This window comes from Pithys albifrons, chromosome Z (genome assembly GCF_047495875.1).
Source record: "Pithys albifrons albifrons isolate INPA30051 chromosome Z, PitAlb_v1, whole genome shotgun sequence".
Lineage (NCBI taxonomy): Eukaryota > Metazoa > Chordata > Aves > Passeriformes > Thamnophilidae > Pithys > Pithys albifrons.
Genome location: NC_092497.1, coordinates 2,899,653 through 2,920,889, shown reverse-complemented (window position 1 = coordinate 2,920,889; position 21,237 = coordinate 2,899,653). Strand labels below are relative to the sequence as shown.

The following is a 21,237-nucleotide window of genomic DNA, read 5'->3' as shown; positions in this document are numbered from 1 at the left end:
TTCACTTCAATGGCTCAATGGTTAAAGCAGAACATGAATTCACAAATTTTTCAGCAATTAGGCAGGTGGATGAACTTAAGACAACTGGAGGCAGTATATAAATATTCAAGATACTCTTATTGATAAAAAAGTCCTATTATTTCCATAACTGAACACATCGATCATAAGGAAAAAATAATTCCTCTATTCTAGTTTTCACTTAGTACTTCTCCAAAACACAAGCAAACAGGTTAAATTGCAACCAGACCCAAGGTGAATGCAGAACAGTAATGACCAAGACCACAAATACTTCCCTATTCTGTTCCTGTGGTTTCTCCAGAATACCCCATGACCCTGAAATCTGATGCTTCCTTTTGTTCTATTCTGTCTTCACAGCTTCTGAGTCCTGCTGGAGTATGACTCAGACTCGCCTAGAATAAGGCTGACCCAGGAAAAAGACTGGTGCTCTGTTCCTGGCTCTGCTATGGATTTGCTGAATACCCTCAGTTTTCAAGGTGAGATGGGTTTAGCTCACTGAGTAAGAAACATATGTTCAGTTGCCTGCACATCAGATAGGTGTGTATCTCTCCAGATATAATGACTAAAATCCATGTAGTCTGAAGAATGTAGTCTGAATCACGGAATGAAGGCATACTCCTTGGGATTAGCAGACTCATTTCCTAAATCTACTCTCTGAATGATCAAACAATCATAATGGCATTTAAGACACTCCACTGTCATGAGGGCTTGTGATTTCAGGTGTGCCTGAACAGGCAAACTGAATCCTGGCCCAATCTCCATTAAATCCTTTCTGAAATCAAAACACCACGTAAAGTTTGGGCATCACTGATTAGCTGCAGGGACCTCTCCAGCCTCAAGAAAAAAATGTTTCTGCCGTCCATGTTGCCATCCCTATGAAGAGCCTTCAAAACCTGGGTTCTGCTACCAATCAGGATCTTCTCCTGGCCATCCCTGTCCCATACACCCCCTAAACAGTTTCCACCCTTTCCCATCCCTCACTACAATCTTTTCGGCTGCTTGTCATCCACACCCTCCTACACTGCCACGACTTCAGTCACTTCTGCTATTTACTCTATAGCAGCTCACACTACATTTCAGGCTCAGCATCTCTGTTAGAATAGAGAGAAGCTTCCTGGCACCATCTCTGTCACTGGTGGAGTAACTCTACTTATGCATATCAGAGACTGAACATTCATTAAAAACCCAGGCTCTCCAAATAAGTCTCTCAGAAGGAAAGAGATGAAGAAGTTTTCTTCTACCGAGTCAGCCTGGAGGTACTCAGTATTCTTTCTGCCCAGCCCAATGAAATCTGCTTCGCTGCACTGCAAGTAAGCTGGAATAGTTTCCCCAAGTATATAAGAAGAGGGGAAAAAATCGTGGAGACCAAAAATCACACACTATGCGTTATGAATTTAAAATTATCTTCTCTGCTGAAGTCCATAGCACTCGCTCTTGTTGCTTGAATATTAACATCAGCTTAGAACTGAATCAGCAAAGCAGCACCCTAACAAGGTCACCAACAGCACAACTTTCAGCTGTCAGACACCCATTTCATTTACATAGCACTTTTAAAGCTGTATCCCCACAGGGATGGTTTTAATTGGACTGCAGATGACATGTTTTCATCGTGAAACGATTCTGGCACGAGTCATCATAAAACAAATCAACCCAGTTTAGTTACCTCTGGCAAACCGAAACCCTCAGGTTAATTGTTAGAAAAGCAGAATGCAGTAAATAACACAGTGGGAACGGTTTAAATGGTGAAAAAGCCCAAGCTGATACCAAGACTGGTGCAAACTATTTGCCAGAGAGGCCTGGCTACTTCCAATGTGAACTGCTGACAAAAATCACGTTTACACAAACTATGTGTTCAAAGGTGTGGTATTCCAGAAAGTCCTGTATCATTATAATATTCAGGGACATTAATAAATTACATAGTTGACATCTGCATCAAAATAGATACTGACTGGGATAACATGGAAAAAGTAGATGAGAAGCAGATAAGAAGTCTCTGAGTTGTATTCATTCCTATGAAAGTATTCACTGTATCAATCAACAATTTATTTTTTCAGACAAAAAGACTTGAAATATTGCATCCAGCACTGAGGACCTCAACTTAAAGGGACATGGGCCTGCTGGAGCAACTCCAGAGGAGGCCAAGGAGATGCTCCAGGGCTGGAGCCCCTCTGCTCTGGATCCTGGCTGGGAGAGCTGAGGGGGCTCACCTGGAGAAGAGAAGGCTCCAGGGACACCTGAGAGCCCCTGTCAGTGCCTAAGGGCTCCAGGAGAGCTGGAGAGGAACTAGGGACAAGGGATGGTGGAACAGTACAAGGGGGAATGGCTTTCCAGTGCCAAAGGGCAGGGTTAGATGGAATATTAGGAAGGAATTTTTGGCTGTGAGGGTGGTGAGGCCCTATCACAGGTTGGGCAGAGAAGTCGTAGCTGCCCCTAAATCCCTGGAAGAGTCCAAGGCCAGGCTGGTTAGGCCTTAGAGAAACCTGGGCTAGTGGAAAATGTCCATGCCCCCAGCAGGGGTGGAACCTTAATGTCCCTTTCAATTCTGTGATCCCATGAATCTACTATTTCTTCCACTTGACTGACAAAAGTGAGGAAGGGAGCAAAATATCCTTTCTTCTCCTCCAGACAGTTTAGGTAAAGAAGGTAAGATAAGAGAAATAAAAAAAATGTCTTGGTCAAAGATTGAGAGAGGCACAAAAAGATGACATTGGCAGATCATCAGACAAGAAATTACTTTAGCTTGCAGACTGCAGATATGTGGATCTGGACCTTGGAAGGACCTTCAACATCAAACACAATGTTGACAGTAAAAAAGAAGGAGAAAAAACAGCTGATAATGTTCTCTGCAGTTATTCTCCCAGTTACTTACAAAGAAGGAAACTGAGGCAGAAAATGAGAGTTTGGCCAGCTCTAAATTTTGGTATCTAAATAAGGAACTGCTGGAGCAAGGCTTCTGAAACCATCAGAGCATACACTGAGGGATGACAAGAGATAAGAGACAGCTTTGGTGTGTGCAACCTATCTCTTAAGATTGAATAAGGGAGCACCTGGCAGGGCATGACATGGTAATCAACTCTGAGGTGCCAGATCTCATCCCTCATCATTGTGGCATCCAAGAAAAGGTAGTTTAGTGGTACTGTAATGATGGGTCAAGAAATATCCATAACTTGAAAACGAAGTAGATCAGGAAGGGACAATTCAAATACAATATCAGGTCTCTGAGTACCCAGCACATAGTCAAAGATGCTCAGAAGAGGGGAAAATAAATAGGGAAAGGGCTACAAAATAAGCAAAATACTGTTTCACTTATTTCAGGAAAGCCATGTTACCTGATTCTCAATATTCTGGAGACAGGAAAAGAAGTTGCCAAAATGAGAGTTTGAGGTGCCATAGCAGACTTGAAAATTATAATCATCTACTCAGAAGGAACTAAGCTGGGGTAATAGTTATCCCAAAAACTAATTTAGAGGAGTGAAGAGTGAGGAAAAATTGGAGAATACTAAGAGAGGCACACTGGTACAAGACTATCAGAAAAACAACACACTGAAGAAATTCTGGAAGAGGGTCTTTCAGCAAGAGATGGGTTTGCAGTGCCAAAGGCACTGGAAGAACTAAGGCTTGGAAGCAAGACCAGTGTCTGCTTTGGCAACAGAAATGGCAATATTAGAATGGAACAAGATCAAAGGGAAGCTGGAGACAAGGAAGACAGCTTGGAATGAGCAGAGGACTTGGATAAGATGAGGAAAGAGAGAGCAAAAAGACAATCATACATATCCACATGAATTCTAATGATTCTCTGATTTGGCAAACACAGGAAGTGCTAGTCTAGAGCACCCAAAGGAATCTTCTTGTAGTAATTGAAACAGTTGGCATGTGATCTATTTATAAATCTTCTAAAGCCAATTCAAGAGAGAAGCCAAGCCTATAAAACTGCATGAACTAGTGCAATTTTATCTTCCATAATTATGGGTGCACCCTGGGGAAATGGCATTCTGCTCACATGGGATGTACTCTCTTGTCTGCAGTTTTGCAGGGAAGATAATTCTCTCAACAGCTCCATCATCCTCCGATTTATCCAGCCAACGACCACAAGGGAACTTGAGGCACTGTCCCAGAGATGGGGCATCGATCTCCACCCATTCCAGAAACCAGCCAGTTGAATTACCTGTGGTTGGAAAGATAACAGTGAATAATAATCCACCAAGCCTTTACAGACAACAGGAAATGTGTTACAGACCTCTGAAAAAGAAACCATTCTCCTTCTTGCCAAAGAAAAATAGAATATATAACATAAAGATTATTGGATGCAGTTGCAGGACTGAGCTAAAATACTTTACATTTCTGTATCTGTCAGGCTAAAAATGTGTATGAGGAAATGCTAATTACTCCATCACTTGGATTAATTTGCCTTTGTAATAATACAGACTAGTTATCAACAAACATGTCCCTTGCTGCCCTGTAGGGCAAGGGATCCAGGAGTCCTAACTGCCCGCCTTGGTTGTAGTAGAGACAGGCATGACTTGATAATTAAAACAACAACAAAAAATAATAAAGGAATGAGATGAGTCTACAGGTCCCATGTAACAAAACCAAACAGGATGTTTGGTGATATGCAAAACTAAAGAAACTCTTGCAGAGACAGAGCTTGAAGAGCTCCCTGCAAGTGGCCACCTCTGAGCTCATATTGCCATAGACAAGTGAATGGAATTAGCAGCAAAGACAGTAATAGCAACAGCCAAAGGGATAGCAAAGATCTGTCATCAAAAGGTAAATGACATTTGGGGTCCTGGAGGCAGGTTATTTTACACAGCAATGTGCCTAGTCTCTAGGAAAGCTGCATTGTAAAGCAGATTATCTTACCTTTATTGTCATGGCCTATCTTGATTTTTTTCAGGTCTCCAATGTCCACAGACTCCACAGTAAACTCATCTACCTTCCCACGCTCAAATTTGTTCTTGTTAATCTTTGAGGCCTTTAGGCTGACTATCCCTGTTGTGGAGATGCAAAAGGACATTGTTCAGTGTGTGAAACAAATCCTCTGGGAATGTCAACAGTGGAACGAGGGAAGTGGCTAAAATGCAAAAACTGGCTTTTCATCTCAAGATCTGAGCTTTGTCACTCCCTCTGAACCCAAATGTGTACCAACACCCACAATACACAGAATTCCTCCCTTGAATGATCCTCTGACAGTGCAAAAAGGATGATGCTGTCATGCTGTGTTCATGGCTAAAGAACCCATCAGTTCCCTGCCACTCTCACAGGCATCCCAGTCACTGCACACACAGCTCAGCTGCTTCCAAGGGATTTGCTCATCAGCTGATTAAATACTTCTGGGCCACTCAAAGAGGCAGAGGAGGGCTGGATTTCAGGAGCATGCTGATTCATTGCTGAGGAAAGCAAATCATCCACAGCATTCACGGATCAGTAACGTAGTCCCAGTCAACTGTGCTGTTTCCATAACTGAAATTAAAACCTTTAGACCAGCAGCTGGTGCAAATCGGCATCAAAAAGTTCAGCAGTGATTTACATGAACTGTTGGTGTGCTCTGAATTACCACAATGTATTCACTGATAGTGGGAACATGGAGTTGTACTAAAAAGGAGTGAGGAGTGGGTATTGTGGAAATAAAAGGAGACACCGACCTATCTTTTCAGGTGTCCAACAGCAAGTTGTTGTCCTTTTACATCATGTGAAGCCATACCTGTATCGTCTTTACTTCCATAGAGCGTGATGAAGACGTTGGAATCTGTCCCAGCATTCTTCTTGTCCCCAGTTTTCACTTTCACAGTGTATGTCGTTGATTTAGCTGTCAGGTAAAAGATCTTAATTTAAGAGAGTGAAGTCTGACCAGGAGTTAACTCTCCTGTTCATTCCATATTTGTCTGAGTTTTATTTTGACTGATCACAGCCACGCTGTAATCTCTAATTCCTGTCCTACACTGTGGTAGCTCTTGAGGTGAGCTGGGCTATCTGGCTGCAGAATTGTCTCCTGCTCCAGTCATTCAGTGCATTGCCTGCCTATCTGCAGATAAGAAATGTGCTCAAGCCTTTCCATTTCCTTCCTGAGAACCTCTAACACTCCTCAAAGCTGCCTCTGCCTATAATACTTAATTTAAAAAAATTACATAGTCCTTCTTTATTTTATAAGCACCAAATAATATATATGCATATAATACATACCAGAAGGTATGTATACTGACATACATAGTTCATATTCACATACACACCCCTCCGAACAGCATAATTAGGAAGGTTTCTGTTGCTCTATCATTTAGCATGTGCAGTAAACTTATAAAAAATGTAGAAAAATCTAATATAGTCTTCACTGCACTGCTATAACCTTCTCAAGAGTTCCAAAATAGAACATTTCCTCCTTAGTAACAAACATGTTTCCAAAATGATGCTCAATCCACGTGTCCTCCTGAATCAAAGGGATAAACACTTTGTGGAATTTTTTTGACTATACAACTTGTGGAAATTATTCATGTATTCAAATACATCTGAGAAGGAAGTTAGAGTGTAAAACCTTTCACTGGCTAGACAACCAGTTGGGCCTTCAGCACCTTGCGGTATCAGACCCAGGAGTGTGTCACTGCTCTGTGGCTATCACGAAAAATTATTCACAAGTGAGGCAAAGTTATTTTGGAGGACAACTGACACAAGCAGAAAGATGGAAAAGTGAGATAAATTTAGATCCCTTCCTTTCTCTGGCTATGTTTACTCTCTGTTCAGTTTTATGTTGAAACATTTAAGCATTACAGTCCATGATGTGAAATGAATGGGATTTATTCCTTAGATATTAGCAACAGTTGTGCCTTTCAGCTGAGAGATGATCACTAAACATGTTACCCGTCTTCTTAGCTTTGTCACTGTGGATCCAATTTTGCAAGATGATTAAATCAACTAAAAATAAGGAGGGTCCACTCCTCACTGTCTCACATACACTTCACACTTCATTCACACCTGAAAATGTCATGGTAGGGAAAAAATTACTCACAACCCAGTGAGTAACTGCTACTGCTAAGTGTTAGTGCCCTCAGTTGTGCTATTAACTTGGTTTCTTTCTAACCCCACACTGGAAGAAATACAAGGCTAACATAAACCTTTCTGTTCCAGGCCCAGTGTTGCAGGAGACTGGCCATCATTTTCCGAATCTTTCTTTACAAATGCTTCATCCACTGGCACCAGCTCCCTTACAATCTGACCATCATCTTCCTCCACTGCTAACCAGCGCTGGCAGGGGAAATAATACCTACAAGAATGACAGCAGCACCCGGCACTTACACAGGACTTCACAGGCTTTAATATCATAAACAGGCACAGATCAGAGGCTACTTAAAAAAATTCCAAAACCCAAAACCCATCAAGATTACTCAAAGCCAAACCATGAGTCTGTTTTCATCCTTCAGATCTGGTGTCATTTGTGGGAACTAAATCCATAAATAGGTGAGGGAGCACTTACAGCAAAGTGCTCTTTCTGGGCTGCCAGCCCCATATGATTAACTCATTTTAGTTTTCAGTCCCAGAAAAAGTTAAATAACTAGGGAACCTCCAGTCTCCCCAGCATTTTATATTTATGAAGTCTGGATCCATCTTTAGCTTCTTATGAGTGGTCCCACCCACCAGAGCATTGTGAAACTTTTAAGTATGTGTTTTCAAGCATGTTCCAGCTCAAGGGAAAGCCTGTATTTCAGGTTATGAACAGCACAGTCTTTGCTCATCCAGCTTTCAGTGAAAATCATGGGATTTTCTTAGATCTGGACTTGCTTTTGGCCCAGACCTTTCCATCTGGTAGAAAACACAAATGAAACGTGAGATCATCGACTTCCAAGGGGCCTAGAAAGGAAATGCTTGAGTGCAGGCTCTGCTCAGGGACCTTTTCCATAAGGAAGACTTGAGTCCCTCCCAGGAGAAACAGGAAAGCTGAGGTTCGCTTCCAAACACTACTGGTTCCCAAAGTGCAGAGATGCTGGGACAGCAAAAAGCTCCACACAGGTACCCCAGAATGACCTCACACTCAGTACAACAACATCACATGGTTCCCAAAAGATCCTCCTCCCCAAGGGAAGCTATGACGACGCCCTTCTGAACCTCCTCTGCCTTCCCACAGCTTAGCAGGCTCCTGCAAACAGGGAACCCTTCTCTGACCGTGCGAAAAGGGTGCAGCAGGGTGCTCACGTGGTACTGTCTCTGAGGTCCACAATCTCTACCCTCTCCAGGAACCAGCTTGGGCTGGTACCAGAGTTATCATGGCGGATCCGCAGCTTCTTCAGCTCACCCAGGTCAATGGCTTTGATGGTGAACACATCCACCTGTACAGGAGGCAAAAGGCATGTGACTGTGTTTCCCAGAAAGCAGGAGAGACAAGCAGTAAATGGCCAAGGGTAATCTTTTTCCCCATTAAATAGCTGTCTATAAGTTCTCCTTGCACTTTTTGTGTGGGTGGACAAAAATAGAGCCCTGAGGTCTCCCATTAACACTCATGCTTGGCTCCTTCATGGAACAGGCATGGAGCTGCCCAACCCTTCACTCCTTGCTTTGCCTCATCCCAGTTTCAGCTTCCTCCAGGTTTACCTCACCCTTCCTAAATATCATTCCCTTCAGGCTTGGTATTTTCCCACACATTGAATTTGGAACTGAACACAAACATATCGACTCCACGGAAATTCTCCTTTTCACCTCTGTGTAGAATGATAGAATATTCAGAGTTGGAAGGGACCCACAAGAATCACTGAGTCCAGCTCCAGGCTCTGCATAGGATGGCCTCAGAATGTAGCCCATATGCTTTATTTCAAACCACAGAGTATCTTCCCTTTGTGATTTACCACAACCAAGAGGTTCATTTATTAACTGTGTTAGTGTGACAGGATGGTCCTTGTTATCATAACAGTTTAAACATCTAAATGTGATTAATATGTTGGTAGACTCCGGGTTTGTACTCCCAGGAGTAAAGAGCGTTACATTTGCAGCTTGGAACACTTCCCACTGAAGGAAGAACGGCGTGCAGGTTGCAGTTTCACCAGTGCCAAGCTCATAAATCACAGCTAACAGCTTATTTAACAACCTTAGGCTCTTTTTATTTTTTTTTTGGTGATTGTAAGTTTTCCACAGCTCCTTTTTGTTTCCACAATTTTTTTTGTTATTCAAAATTATTCCTTGAAATACTCCTGGCTATAATACTGGCTTGTTAATTGCTCATAAACTTTTTTAAGGAAAATACTCAATCTACAAGAGTTGTTCTTTAATTACATTGGATTATAATGTAATTACAGCACACCATGTAATATTGCTTTTATTCCCTGACTAGTTGAGTGGAACATTTAGAATAGTATTTGCAGACTAATACGTACCTACTTGAGCTGCCTCCCAAATGCTTTCCAATATTAATTTAAAGTTTGTGGTTTTCAACTATTCCTGGGAGGAAGCATTATTACCAGAATGCTTACAGAAAGCAGATGCAAAAGGTGACCCCAATGAGGAATTGGTGCTCAGCTTATTATTCAAATGAATCTCCCCCGGAAAATGTTTTGAGGAATTTTGCTTTACATACTTAAGAAATAAAACATGTTGGAGCTTTAAGCTGGAAGAAGCCAAGCCTTGCAGAGAAGAGGCTGAATTGAATGGCCAGCAGGATAACCAAGAGAGCTCTGCCAACCTTCTGCTTCATTGAGAGTTGAGTTCATGCATTACCTGTCCCTTTTCAAACTTGTTGAGGTTATTCGACCTTTTCAGCTGGCGCTCACCCGTGTCTCCTCTTTCTAAGCCATAGATGTTCAAGAAGACATTAGCATCCGTTCCAGCCCCCCACACAGTCCCAGTGAGAACATGGACTTCATACATATTCTCTGCAAGTAAAGTTGCAAAGGCAAATCAGCAGGAGCATAGAAATGGCAGTATTTCATCAAATCCATGGCTCCCCATGAAAGCATGTAACCTCAAAATGCCAGAACAGAAAGATTCTGCCTGGAGCTTGTTTGCATCTATGTTAAAATATGAGCAGCTTCATCTTTCTCCAGCCCTTGTCATTAGCTCTAGCAATAGTTACAGCTCACTAAACTCCCAGTCACAGTGGTAACCTTGACCAAAGCGCCCCAGAGAACAGCTGGAGAACCTTATAGAAGTCCTTTGCAACTTGATGCTGTCTCCTTCATGTTCTATCTTAGTTTAACCACCTCCTCCCTTCCTCCCCAGTGCTGATCAACCAAAGCACACAGCTCTGCAGTCCTGGCAGGGCATAAATGGTCCTGCCAAACACATACACACACACTCACTCCCTCTGATATTTACCCTCCAGGTCAGATTCTCCATCAGGCACCAGCTCCACCACAAGCTCTTTGTCCCCTTCATCTTTAGCCAACCAGCGATGAGCCACAAATGTGTAAACATCCATTCCTTCTTCCACCTTGGTCTCCTCTTCTTCCTCCTCATCAGACTTTTTTTTCTTCTTCTTCTTTTTGTCAGAGTCTGTGGCTTTTGTGGCAAGCCTCTTCAGTGTGATGCTTTCCAGGAACCAGCCATCCCCGATGCCTGTCCCGTCATGGCCTATCCGGATCTTATAGATCTTACCAACATCTGCAGCCTCTCTCTGTCACCAAGGGAAAGTCAGCACCCAGGAGGACATAAGACATCATAGTTTCATAAAGTACATTTTTAAAAATGGGGAGCACCACCTCTATTACCCAAAATATCTAAGCAAGGATAAGAACAATTTTTATGCACGTCTACCTTCACTTTTTCCTTCCTGCTTTACCATTTCATGCTTTCCATTACCAAATATCATGGGAATGGACTGAGCTGAAGGCATTCAGTGCAGCCATGGTGAGGGTAGAAGCTGAATCCATGATTTTTGGGCTCCCTACTTCCCCATTACTCTCCTCACCAATTTTGTCTTTGCACCATCATTAGAAGTCAATATGCCAAAATATCAAACAAGCATTTTACAGATTCTCAGTGCATGAGGTCTTTTGAAAATTAATAAGATACATTTTATACTTGGCACAAAACATGAACCCAGCAAGAAGCAATAATGGCATAGTGAAATGGTTCAGATTAACATAATAACCTGATCCCAAATACAGACTGTGAGTTTGGACTGCCCTTCTCCTTCCTTTTATCCAGCAAATTAGGGAAGCATTTTCTCAGTTTGCTAGTGTTCAGAGAGGATACAATCACTAGTGGTTACAGTGCTTCAATGGCAGAAGGCTGATCAGTAAGAAGATTTACATCCCTCTAGTCAGTATAGCAGACACAAAACCTTTTTGGATTAGATTATCTGTCCAGATTACTACCTAATGAAGTTAGATAGAAGATTTTATTCCACACAATCCTTCAACAACCAATGACTTGTTTCTGATGATTGCTTATGCTGTTAGGCACTGTTTATGTTATAAAACTTGCAAACATTTCCTTCAAGCTGAAATCTGGAACTTAGCAAGTAAGGTTTTACTCTAGAAGCATTTTGTAGATTAAAACAAAATCAATTGCCCACAAGATGCTTATCAGAAAACTGAAATTGATCCAGCTGTCCTGACATAAAGAATGTGTTTTCCTTACATGGCTTTACCCTTAGATTTGCTGTAATCATCCTGCATGTCTTGTCCATAACTGATAGCATTTCCTATTAGCATGTAGCTCACAGAATCTTATTTTTGCCTGTATCTTTTTATAAATATTCATACCATGAAAGAGATAAAAGATCTCAGAGCTTCTGCCTTGTGTGCTTATAAAAAAATTACAGAAAATGTGTATAACTTTCAAATCTGGCAATAAATATCTGAGAGAAGATATAAACACAGCTATGTAAACAGAACACTGTACATAGGGCTTTATTGTAAATCTGATATTGGCTAATAGCTTTTAGTCACAAATTTTGGAAAGCTTATTTCCTTTAAAACCAGAGAAACCTAATCTTAAAATTATAGAGTTTTAAAAAAGGAAACATTTGTGAGGTACTAGTCACTTTAAATACCAAAGAATTCATTAAAAATGGATAACTCCATTCTGTAAAGCAAGAAAATTAAGCAGAAGGAGGTCATCTGATCTCAAAAATACATAATAAAAAACTGGTAAAGCTGTGGATAAAGACACCTCCATTTGGTCAGGGACACCAGGAAGGATACCCCAGTCTTGATGATTCAGGGGATCTTCAGCAATTCGCTCCAGGCTTGACAGGGATGAGGTGGATCCAGCTTCTGTGGGACTGCAAATTCAAAAGAAGTTGCAGGCACCACAGTGCTGAGCCCTGTGCTGTGAGCACATATGACAGATGAGCCCTAAATCCTGCTTCCATCTGGGCTCTGTGCTTTGCTGTCCAGATGCCGGTCTTTCATTCTGTACAGAAGCATGTGGCTCTGACATGGCCTGACCGCACATCAGGGCAAGAGTTAAGAACATTCCTTTCCCCCGGATCTCTTTTTCCTCTGGGCAGAAAACCCAGGCTAAGAAGGCAGAGGACACTGGTCGCAAAGGGAGAGGATGCCCGACCACATGGTGATCCACACCTGCTGCTCAGCCTCATCAGTCCAGGGTTTCTTACTGGATTATGCAGGTCCTGGCTCACTCACCCAAATTATGTCTGAGGCTTCTCACCCCTGCTAACACTCTGCTTGTTGCTGGGTTGCTGAGAAAGACGTGTGGACTCTGCGGTATTGTGAGAGACTAAAATGTAAAATTCTTAATGGCTCAAACAACAGCAGGGTGATGCCCAGATACAGAGGATGTGCACACCCATCATTAAATTTGGGGTTTGAGCCAGATAAGGCAAGAGGCCAACAAGAGGCAGATCCTGCTTTTTATCAGTGTCCTCCCTTATAGAAATGAGTCAGGTGTGAAAACTTCCCCTCCAGGGAAGTATCAGGATATTCACTTGTAGACTTGAAGGGTTTCATCCCATCTGATGGGGCATAGTCGGCTCATCTATTCTGAGGTGAAAGGCAGTTCTCACGTCTTAGAAGGGGCATAAACCCTCAAAGACCTCCAAAGTGCCTCATGATCCACAGTGTTAAAACTCCCAACTCAAGGAAAGGTACTTGGGCATTTCCACCTAGCCTGAGCATTTATTAACCTACTAAAATTTGTGTTTTGGGGGAATCCCTCCACCCTCGATGGATTAAGACTGTGATCATCACTTTGACCAATGGACATTGAAATAGCAACAGTCAAGCCCCATTACTGAACCCATGGGTGGTGACTATCTGCCTTTCTATTTATATCCTTTCTTTCTCTTTCTTTTCCTTATACATTTTCTTGTTATTTTTATGCTTTCATATTGTTGCATTTCTATAGATAAGAATCAAAATAGCTCCATTTTAAAATTTGCAAAATACCTTATTCTACCTTAACATTCTAAAGTTTGCAAGTAAAATTTTGTTATTGATCCTCCTTAGAATTTTGTTATTTCTCCCACACACCTCCCAGCATAAATCAAATAAGATTCCCCTAAACCTGCTGAGTGGATCGGGGCAGAACAAGTGTAAAGCCTAAATTCTGACCATTCTGATAGCTGGAGGAATGTGCTGTACACTTTGCATGCCATGACTCACTGGAACAGTGCTACAGGAGGTAAAATCCACAGGGCACTCAGATGTTCACAGAAATTGCAGCTGCAAACCTCTGCAGGACTGACACCTGTACCTGTGGTTAATGGCATGCGTGACCACAGGTAATACTGGGATTCCTTATATTCTTATAAAGATATGGGGTTTCTTCCCCCAACTAAACAATGGAAAGGGACAAGCCCAAAGTATAAGTTTAAGGTCTCTTGAGATCTAACAAGAGCAGCTATTTTGGAAGTAAATGTAAACAAATAACACTATTAGATCACACTTCAATGGCACATTTATTACCAGCCTCTCAGAAGATAAAAGCCCCTTCACAAAACACAAAGCTTCACAAAAGAAATACAAAACCTCCCAGAAATATGGATAGAGGATAACACATACCATCAGACCTGCAATTTTTTAAAGGTCTTTTTTCTTTTTCTTTGAGAAATTGGGCCAATTATTCTACTGATGTATCTGCTTTGGCAGGTCATTTGCTTTGCCTTTTAGAAATGACAGCGACTGCCTTCATCATACCTTGAAGACATCTGTGGCTCCCCGCTCAAAGTTGTTGGATCTGTTTTCTAAGATGATCAGCTCTGTTTTGCCAGTCTCACCATAAATCTGCATGAACACTTTCGCGTTGGTGCCTGCGGCTCGCACGTCTCCAGTAACTACAGACACCTCATAGTTTATCACTAGTCCAAAAATAAAGCAATTAAATCAGGAGAGAAACACAGATAACAACATTCCCAGGGGCTCAGGTTCAAAATTAAATTACCTTGTTTTAACAAATGTCTGCATAGCCAATCATTTGCTCTTATCCAAACTAAATGTCAGATAACAGAACTCTTCGCTGAGGGCTAACCTAATAGTTTGCCTTTTACAAGTACTAAGCCAAAGTCACAGGGGTGCAAAACAGACCCTTAAAAGGGAATTTCATTTCAGTATTAACCACAGAGTGGTTAAATGATCTCCTTAGCGTAATACAAAGGAGGGAGCCACAGAGAGCAGGGGAAAAACACAGCCTCCTTTCCCAGGATCCGAAGACAAATTTTAATCATGACGTTAAAAGAAAATGGATCTACTGATAAAAGTCAAGTGGGTAGTAGAGATTTGGTCCTTATTTATCCAAAAGTTTTCCCCTTGCAGGAAATGGAGCAATACAGACAGGACAGGACATGTCTGGTACAGCAGCAGGGCACATAAATGTGAAAAAATAGGACTGGGCTAGATAAATGTGAAAAAAGCAGAATCCACTGATATTGCAATGAAAAGGAACATTGTCCTGTACTGTGTTATGCGGCACAGGATGCAAATTTTTCATATGGTTGCAGTAAATGGAGATGAAAAACTCTGTAATGTTTGCCCAACTCTTTCAGAAAAGGAAACATGAGAATAATTTACTTTGCTCAACCACATAAGCTCCTAAGGGTGAGGACTTTTGGACTTTAGTGTCTAACACAGTGGTGACATTGTCCTCAAGAATGGTAGTAATATATTTTTAGTCCTAGCTATAAAACAGCCATAGATTCTCTTACATTTCTCAATGGGCACAATCTCACTTGGGTAGACTTCCACCTCCACCCTGCCATCAGCCTCATCTTTGTCGAGCCATCGGTTGCAGGGGAACATGTACTGCCTTCCCTGGACTGGGACTGTGATCTGGACACTGGCCAGGAACCAGCCGGACCGCAGACCCACATTATCATGTCCAATCAGTATTCTGTTGATCTTTGAAAAAGCAAACAAAAACCAAGACAGCAGGAAAAACCACCTCCCCTCTCTCCCCCTCCCCCGCGAATTTACACACACAACAGAATTTACTCAGTATATAACAGTCTCACCCTGGTGCTTTGTTCTTCCACTGTGCTTATGCAAATAATTTATATATGTATTTAACTATAAACATAAAACACTCTTCACATGCCAGCATGTACACCAAACTGCTGATGTAATAGTCTAAGTAAAATCTGTTCTTAATAACCAGTGTAAAGGTCAGAGGATTTTTCATCACATTCAATCCTGAGTGTTGTTTTGATTCTGAATTCAGAGACTTGCACAAAGTACAAAGCCACCTCCAACTGATTCTTACCTTTCCAATATCCATCATATCTAAAGTAAACTCATCCACTCGACCACGTTCAAAATAATTGCCTAGATCATTATCAGAGACTAAGAGAAACTCTTTGCTGGAGTCTGCTTTTTCACCATAGAGTTTGATGAAAACTCTGGAGTCTGAGCTGGCACCAGGGATATCTCCCGTCTTCACGCTGATGTGATAACTGACATCTAAAGTGAGATCGATGTACAAAACAGACATGTGAGTGGCATTTCCACGCTCAGCCAGGCAATTGGCTTCAAACAAGATACAGGGGAGGAAGGCTCCAGATACAGGCACAGGAAGGACTTTGCCCTCCATTCATGCATCCAGCATCTTAGGGCCACACTGGAGGAGCTGTCACACCTTGGAGTTATTCACCACAACATAAGAGAGCCAACAGTTGCACTAGTAACCATAAAATATTCTGTATGCCTCCCTCTCACTGTTAAATGATTACCCAAGCCATAAAAATGCACTTAGGCAAGTGAGATTATTTAACTCTTTTTTATACTTACAATTTAATTGAGTACATTTGACTTTTTTTTTCCCTAGAACAAAACAAAAAGCATCTCAACCTGAGATCTGTAAGCATTGTTTTCTAAAGAAAATTGTGGTATTAGAGTCCTGGTTCTCCAGAAAAAGATAATATTTTTTGTGATTTCCTACTGAAATGCAATCATTCAATGAAATTTACTCCACTAAAGCAGCGGCAATTCAAGATCCTTTGGAGAAAGCTATACAAGAAAGCAGCTCCTAAACAAATTTCAGAATTAGAAACCAAAGTTTCTTTCTATGCAAATAATGCTACAATTATGCCCTATTATACAAATTAATTATGTTCATAAACTAGAATTTAAGAGCCAGAGGCATTTTCAGCTGAGTGACCTACTGCAGTTTCTTGCATAAGAATGGAAAAAAAATGCCCAGTAGATTTACTGTGAACTGACAAGAATTATTAAGAAGAATAAAGCAAGCAAATATGTGCATGCACAACTCAAACCCAGACCTTCTTTCTTCTCCAAGCTGAACTCACTTTTTAGCATTGGTGACTCCCCAGCAGGCACTAATTCTCGGACAATCTGACCATCATCCTCATTTTTGTCAAGCCATCTGGTTTACAAACAGAAGTAAGTTATCTTTGAATAATTAGCACCTGTTAGACCTTGCAAAATCTAGGCTGGTTCCACACATAGGTCAAGTCCACACCCTAGTCAAAAAGATATTTTTACAGAGTTCTGCATCTCTGTTAACTTAGCAGGAGCTTGACCAGAACATATGGCAGCCACGCTTTTTTAAACTTCCATTTTGCCAAGAAGAGGGACCATAAGAGCCCTGCTCACAGTAGACAAACATCAGCTGTAATGTCCATCTGTCTGAAAAGCACAAACTCCATAACCCCAAGTTATTCCTAGGAACACACAGTCTCAGTCTCTTGAAATCATTGACCTTCATTGACCAGAAAGACTTGCAGGCTTTATTATTAATTCCCTTGATTGCAACCTTCATAGTATGTAGGTTACTAAACCCCCTCATCCTTTTTTGTTTTAAACTCTATTTTATCTTCTCTTTTTCCTTCCTTACAGGTAAGTATATACCCCTTTTTTCTCTACCAGGAAGGGAATAAATTATGTTGTTCCCATTTTCAGGGCTGCCTATGTGGAGCCAGCTGCCACCAACAAAAAGGAAGGATTTCCTGTGTTTCTCAACATGGCTCTAATGATCCAACTAGACTAATTAAGAAGAAGAACTGGGAACAAAGTAAGCTGTAGCATGATCTCAAGGGAAAAAATCTGAAAGGAAAATCATAGAATCACACAACATTTTGGGATGGAAGGGACCTTAAAACTCATTTCATTCCAACTCCCCCGCCATGGGCAAGGACATCTTCCACTAGACCAGGTTGCTCCAGCTCCATCCAGCCTGGCCTTGGACACTTCCAGCCATGGGGAATCCACAGCCTCTCTGGGCAACCTCTGCATGGGCCCCACCACTCTGATAGCAAAGAATTTCTTAATATCTAATCTAAACCTACCCCTCCTTCAGCTTAAGGTCATTCCCCTCTTGTCCTATCACTACATGCCCTTTCCAGAAGTCCCCTCTCCTGTTCCCCCTTAAAGTCTCCTCCCAAAACTGAGGGGAACCAATTGCTAATCTGGAAGCTTGATAGCTGCTTCTTCAGCCTCAGGGGTGAAGGATTTACCACCCCCACCGTATCAGGTGCAATACAGCAAACATTGTATAACAGCAAGGGCCCTGGCTGAGGTTTCTCACTTTGCACTTCAAACCCAGACTGCTGCAGCACTCAGGATATTCCTGTAAGCATCTGTTTGGGGTCAGGTTTCCCACAGTGGTGCCGTGACAGCAGGAGCAGTTCCCAGAGTGCCCGTTGCTCCCAGGTACACATCTATCTGCAGCAGAATCCTTTGCAACTAAAAATACTGCTGAAAACCAGCAGGGGTGAGGAAAGGACAAGTGAACAATCTCTAGTGGGTCATGCAGGGTATTTAAATGGCTACAATAATTCCCAGAACTAGAAAGAGGGAAAACAAACCTCCAGAACCTTTCTTGTTAAAGGTTGCCATGCAGGTGTCACTGTGACATATACGTTGTCCTTGGCTGACCCATGTGCCAAAAAGGAGAGGAGTTCATTTCCCATTTAAGTTTTCATCTTTGATTTTGACAGTGAGTCAGCATATATGGAAACCAGGAAATTCCCCTTATAACAAGAATGTGAGGACATGAACTAATGCCCACTGAAAGTTGGATCAAATCTATGGCACTTTGCTGGTAACAAGCCAGCAAAGCTTACAGTCATGACCAGTTGGAACCAGATATTTTGGAAGACCAAGAATGAGATGTCTCCATTTAATCCATCTGAAGGAATATCATATTTTCAGTCTCCTTCTCTCTTCCCACCCAAATAAAAACAAAAAGCACAAGGAAACCATGCAAAAACCCAGCACCAGGAAAGAAAACCAAACATGAGCTAGAGCCAGCTGGCCCCAGCAGCAAAGCGGCAAAGTTCTCTTGCAAAAGAGGTGCACAGAATTCCCACCACACAGATACACGTGTTCAATTTCAGCTCCCCTCTAAGCTTTGGGGTGCTGAGGGGTTTGGGTATGCAGTCTACCCCATATTCTTCACTCTCCCTCTGCAAAGCAGGTGACCTTATGCAGGGGGGCTTGGAAAGGCCTAAAAGCTAAACTGACCAGCACGAAGGTGATGAAGACAGGAACATGTGATGATCACTCAAACAGCATGTGAGAGGAGCAGATGTGGTGCTGTGCCTCAGAGGAGGCTGAGAGGTGTAGAGGGATAGAGGAGAAGAAAAATCTGTGGGGAATTAAAAGAAATTGCCAAGAATTGAGCAAGGGTAGAGTGGAAGGAGAGCATGCTAAGATATCGCCTTATCTTAAGAAATGAAGCCTAAAATGATATTTTAGGGTTGGGAGATTTTTATTTTACCTGTGAGAACTGGTCCTTTGTACCTTTGTATCATGTAGTTCTTGATGTTGGCTCAGGATTCACATCCTTGGACAGGTATCCAATGGCTAGGGGACCACATCATCCCAAAAGTCAAGAGGCTTCTGCATACATGGATGATAACTGGGAGGACCCACGAAACTCGAGCCTGAGCTCCACCACCCCAGGACCACTGAATTCAGCATGTTCTTTAGGAAAGCAGAAGCTCACAAGGTAGGCACACTTCTGCTCTCCAGTTGCTGGTTTTTATGTCTTGCAAGCTGCTATTTCTGTTGCCAGTGGACAAGCTGCAGTTTTCTGTCACCTTCATCATTGTTGATTTTTTAGGGATATCTGGTGTGAATTTGCATGAATTCCTTCTGCACCAAGGTGGCAAGATAAAAATGCATCCCATAAGAAAGAGATCTCTGTGTGCAGCATGGCAAATGCTACCTGCTTCAGCAGTGAGGACAGGTGAAAAAAAATTAATCAGAAAAGGAGGACACACCCTTAGATAAAGACATTTCCTCTACCAATGAAAGTACATACTGATGGCAAGAGAAGGAGCATGTCTTGGACTCAGGAGGAATAGAGAGGTTTAGCAGCAGAAGTGGCTGAAGGCTCCTTACATTGTTTTAACCACAAGAATAGCCAGGAATGGCAGAAGACCTATTTTCTCAAGGAAATTACTCTAGTGACAGAGGCAATATTTGGATGAGCAATGCCACTGCATTCCTTCCCTTCAACACACATACAGCAATATCCTAATTTTACTTCAATGTAATTCCAATAGTGTATCACTGAGCAGCAGATTGCAACCAGGGCTTTATAGACTTAGAGAGAACGCAAACGAGTTGACAAATTGTAAACGCATCAGGCTGCAGAAAAGAGAATTTTTCAGTGCAGTGCCATCATACTCCTACTACAAAAGGCCTGTCAAAAACTTTTATTTTTTCAGAGCTTCTATATTTCAGTGAAGGTAATTCACATGCCACTGTGGGTTTTGCAAGGGTATAATTGTGTCTTGTGTCACATACTTGGTTTTAAAGAGAGATTTTATGACCAATAACTCAAAGAGGACACAACTATGACATGAAAGCCACTGCAGAAAGAATTTCTAGAGGATCAGAGAGAGGGGGGAACACTGCAAAAATATGGTATGACATCATATATAGCATTTCAAATGCAGCCTGCGTGCAATTAGAATGATTAACACATTCATTAGATTGAGAGATACATATGTGTTTGTGTGCATCTCTAAATATACCCTATATACAAAAATGTATAAAAGAGACATTTCAGTTTATTTTTAGGCAAGAAATGGAGGTTTCTCTGGCTTGTTTGCATGATGAACACTTTTGGCATTTGATAGAATAAATGTTCTTTTGCAGGAGTCTCCTAGTGCATCATCCCATTCATGGTCTGTCTGTTGTTCTTCAGAGAATTAACGATGTTCCCTTATTCTTGTGCCAGAGAAAAATTAGGATGGTGAGGGCCATATGCTTAGAAAAAAATTAATGACATATCATTGAAGATTTCAGTGGAGCTGTAATGATTTATAGCATGTAAAATTCTATCCTATCACGAATTCACGACTTTGCCTGATTGAAAATTCATTTCTGTCTGGGATATAAATATTATAGAAAATAGGCATTTAGAAAATGTCAATTAGTCCATTCATGGACTTCCAGAGCACTTTGAGGAGGAAAGGAAACCTGAAGAACTCAGTTCTGGTCTTCAAAAAAGTTTCGTTCCAGTTCTGGGGTGAAAGTCTTACTCCTTAATTTTGAACCTTCTAGTTACAATCAACATCAAAATAATTAAATCACATCAGGTATTATAAATCATAAATTGCTCAGTGATTCCACTGAATGGTTTGGTGTTCAGTCCCTAAAAGCATGGATATTATAACACTATGTGGTTGTAAGAGAGAAATACTACTGCAGTGCATCCAAGTGATGTACTAGTAATTCTGTAAATAACCCTTGGAGAAGTCACTTGCATTTACTCCTTGCAAGCACAGACCAAATGACCACTTTAAAAATCAGTAACTCTAAGCCAATGGCTTAAAGAATTGAAAGCACAGGCCTGGGAGCTGTTATTTCTTGATGCTCT

The 21,237-nt window shown here is 41.6% G+C and overlaps 1 protein-coding gene across 1 annotated transcript in view; it reads right to left on the bottom strand.

Moving 5' to 3' along the window:
- The window catches only part of LOC139684625 (lipoxygenase homology domain-containing protein 1-like), a 102,557-nt gene that overhangs the window by 14,065 nt on the left and 67,255 nt on the right, over positions 1-21,237 (bottom strand). Inside the window, exons 15-25 of the mRNA XM_071580755.1 lie at positions 16,694-16,770; positions 15,652-15,848; positions 15,098-15,290; positions 14,094-14,254; positions 10,306-10,603; positions 9,709-9,863; positions 8,197-8,330; positions 7,122-7,270; positions 5,720-5,824; positions 4,879-5,007; positions 4,019-4,183 (exon numbers count right to left, since the gene is read on the bottom strand). Of these exons, the coding sequence (XP_071436856.1) occupies positions 4,019-4,183; positions 4,879-5,007; positions 5,720-5,824; positions 7,122-7,270; positions 8,197-8,330; positions 9,709-9,863; positions 10,306-10,603; positions 14,094-14,254; positions 15,098-15,290; positions 15,652-15,848; positions 16,694-16,770 (1,763 nt within the window). The remainder of the gene's footprint in view (positions 1-4,018; positions 4,184-4,878; positions 5,008-5,719; positions 5,825-7,121; positions 7,271-8,196; positions 8,331-9,708; positions 9,864-10,305; positions 10,604-14,093; positions 14,255-15,097; positions 15,291-15,651; positions 15,849-16,693; positions 16,771-21,237) is intronic.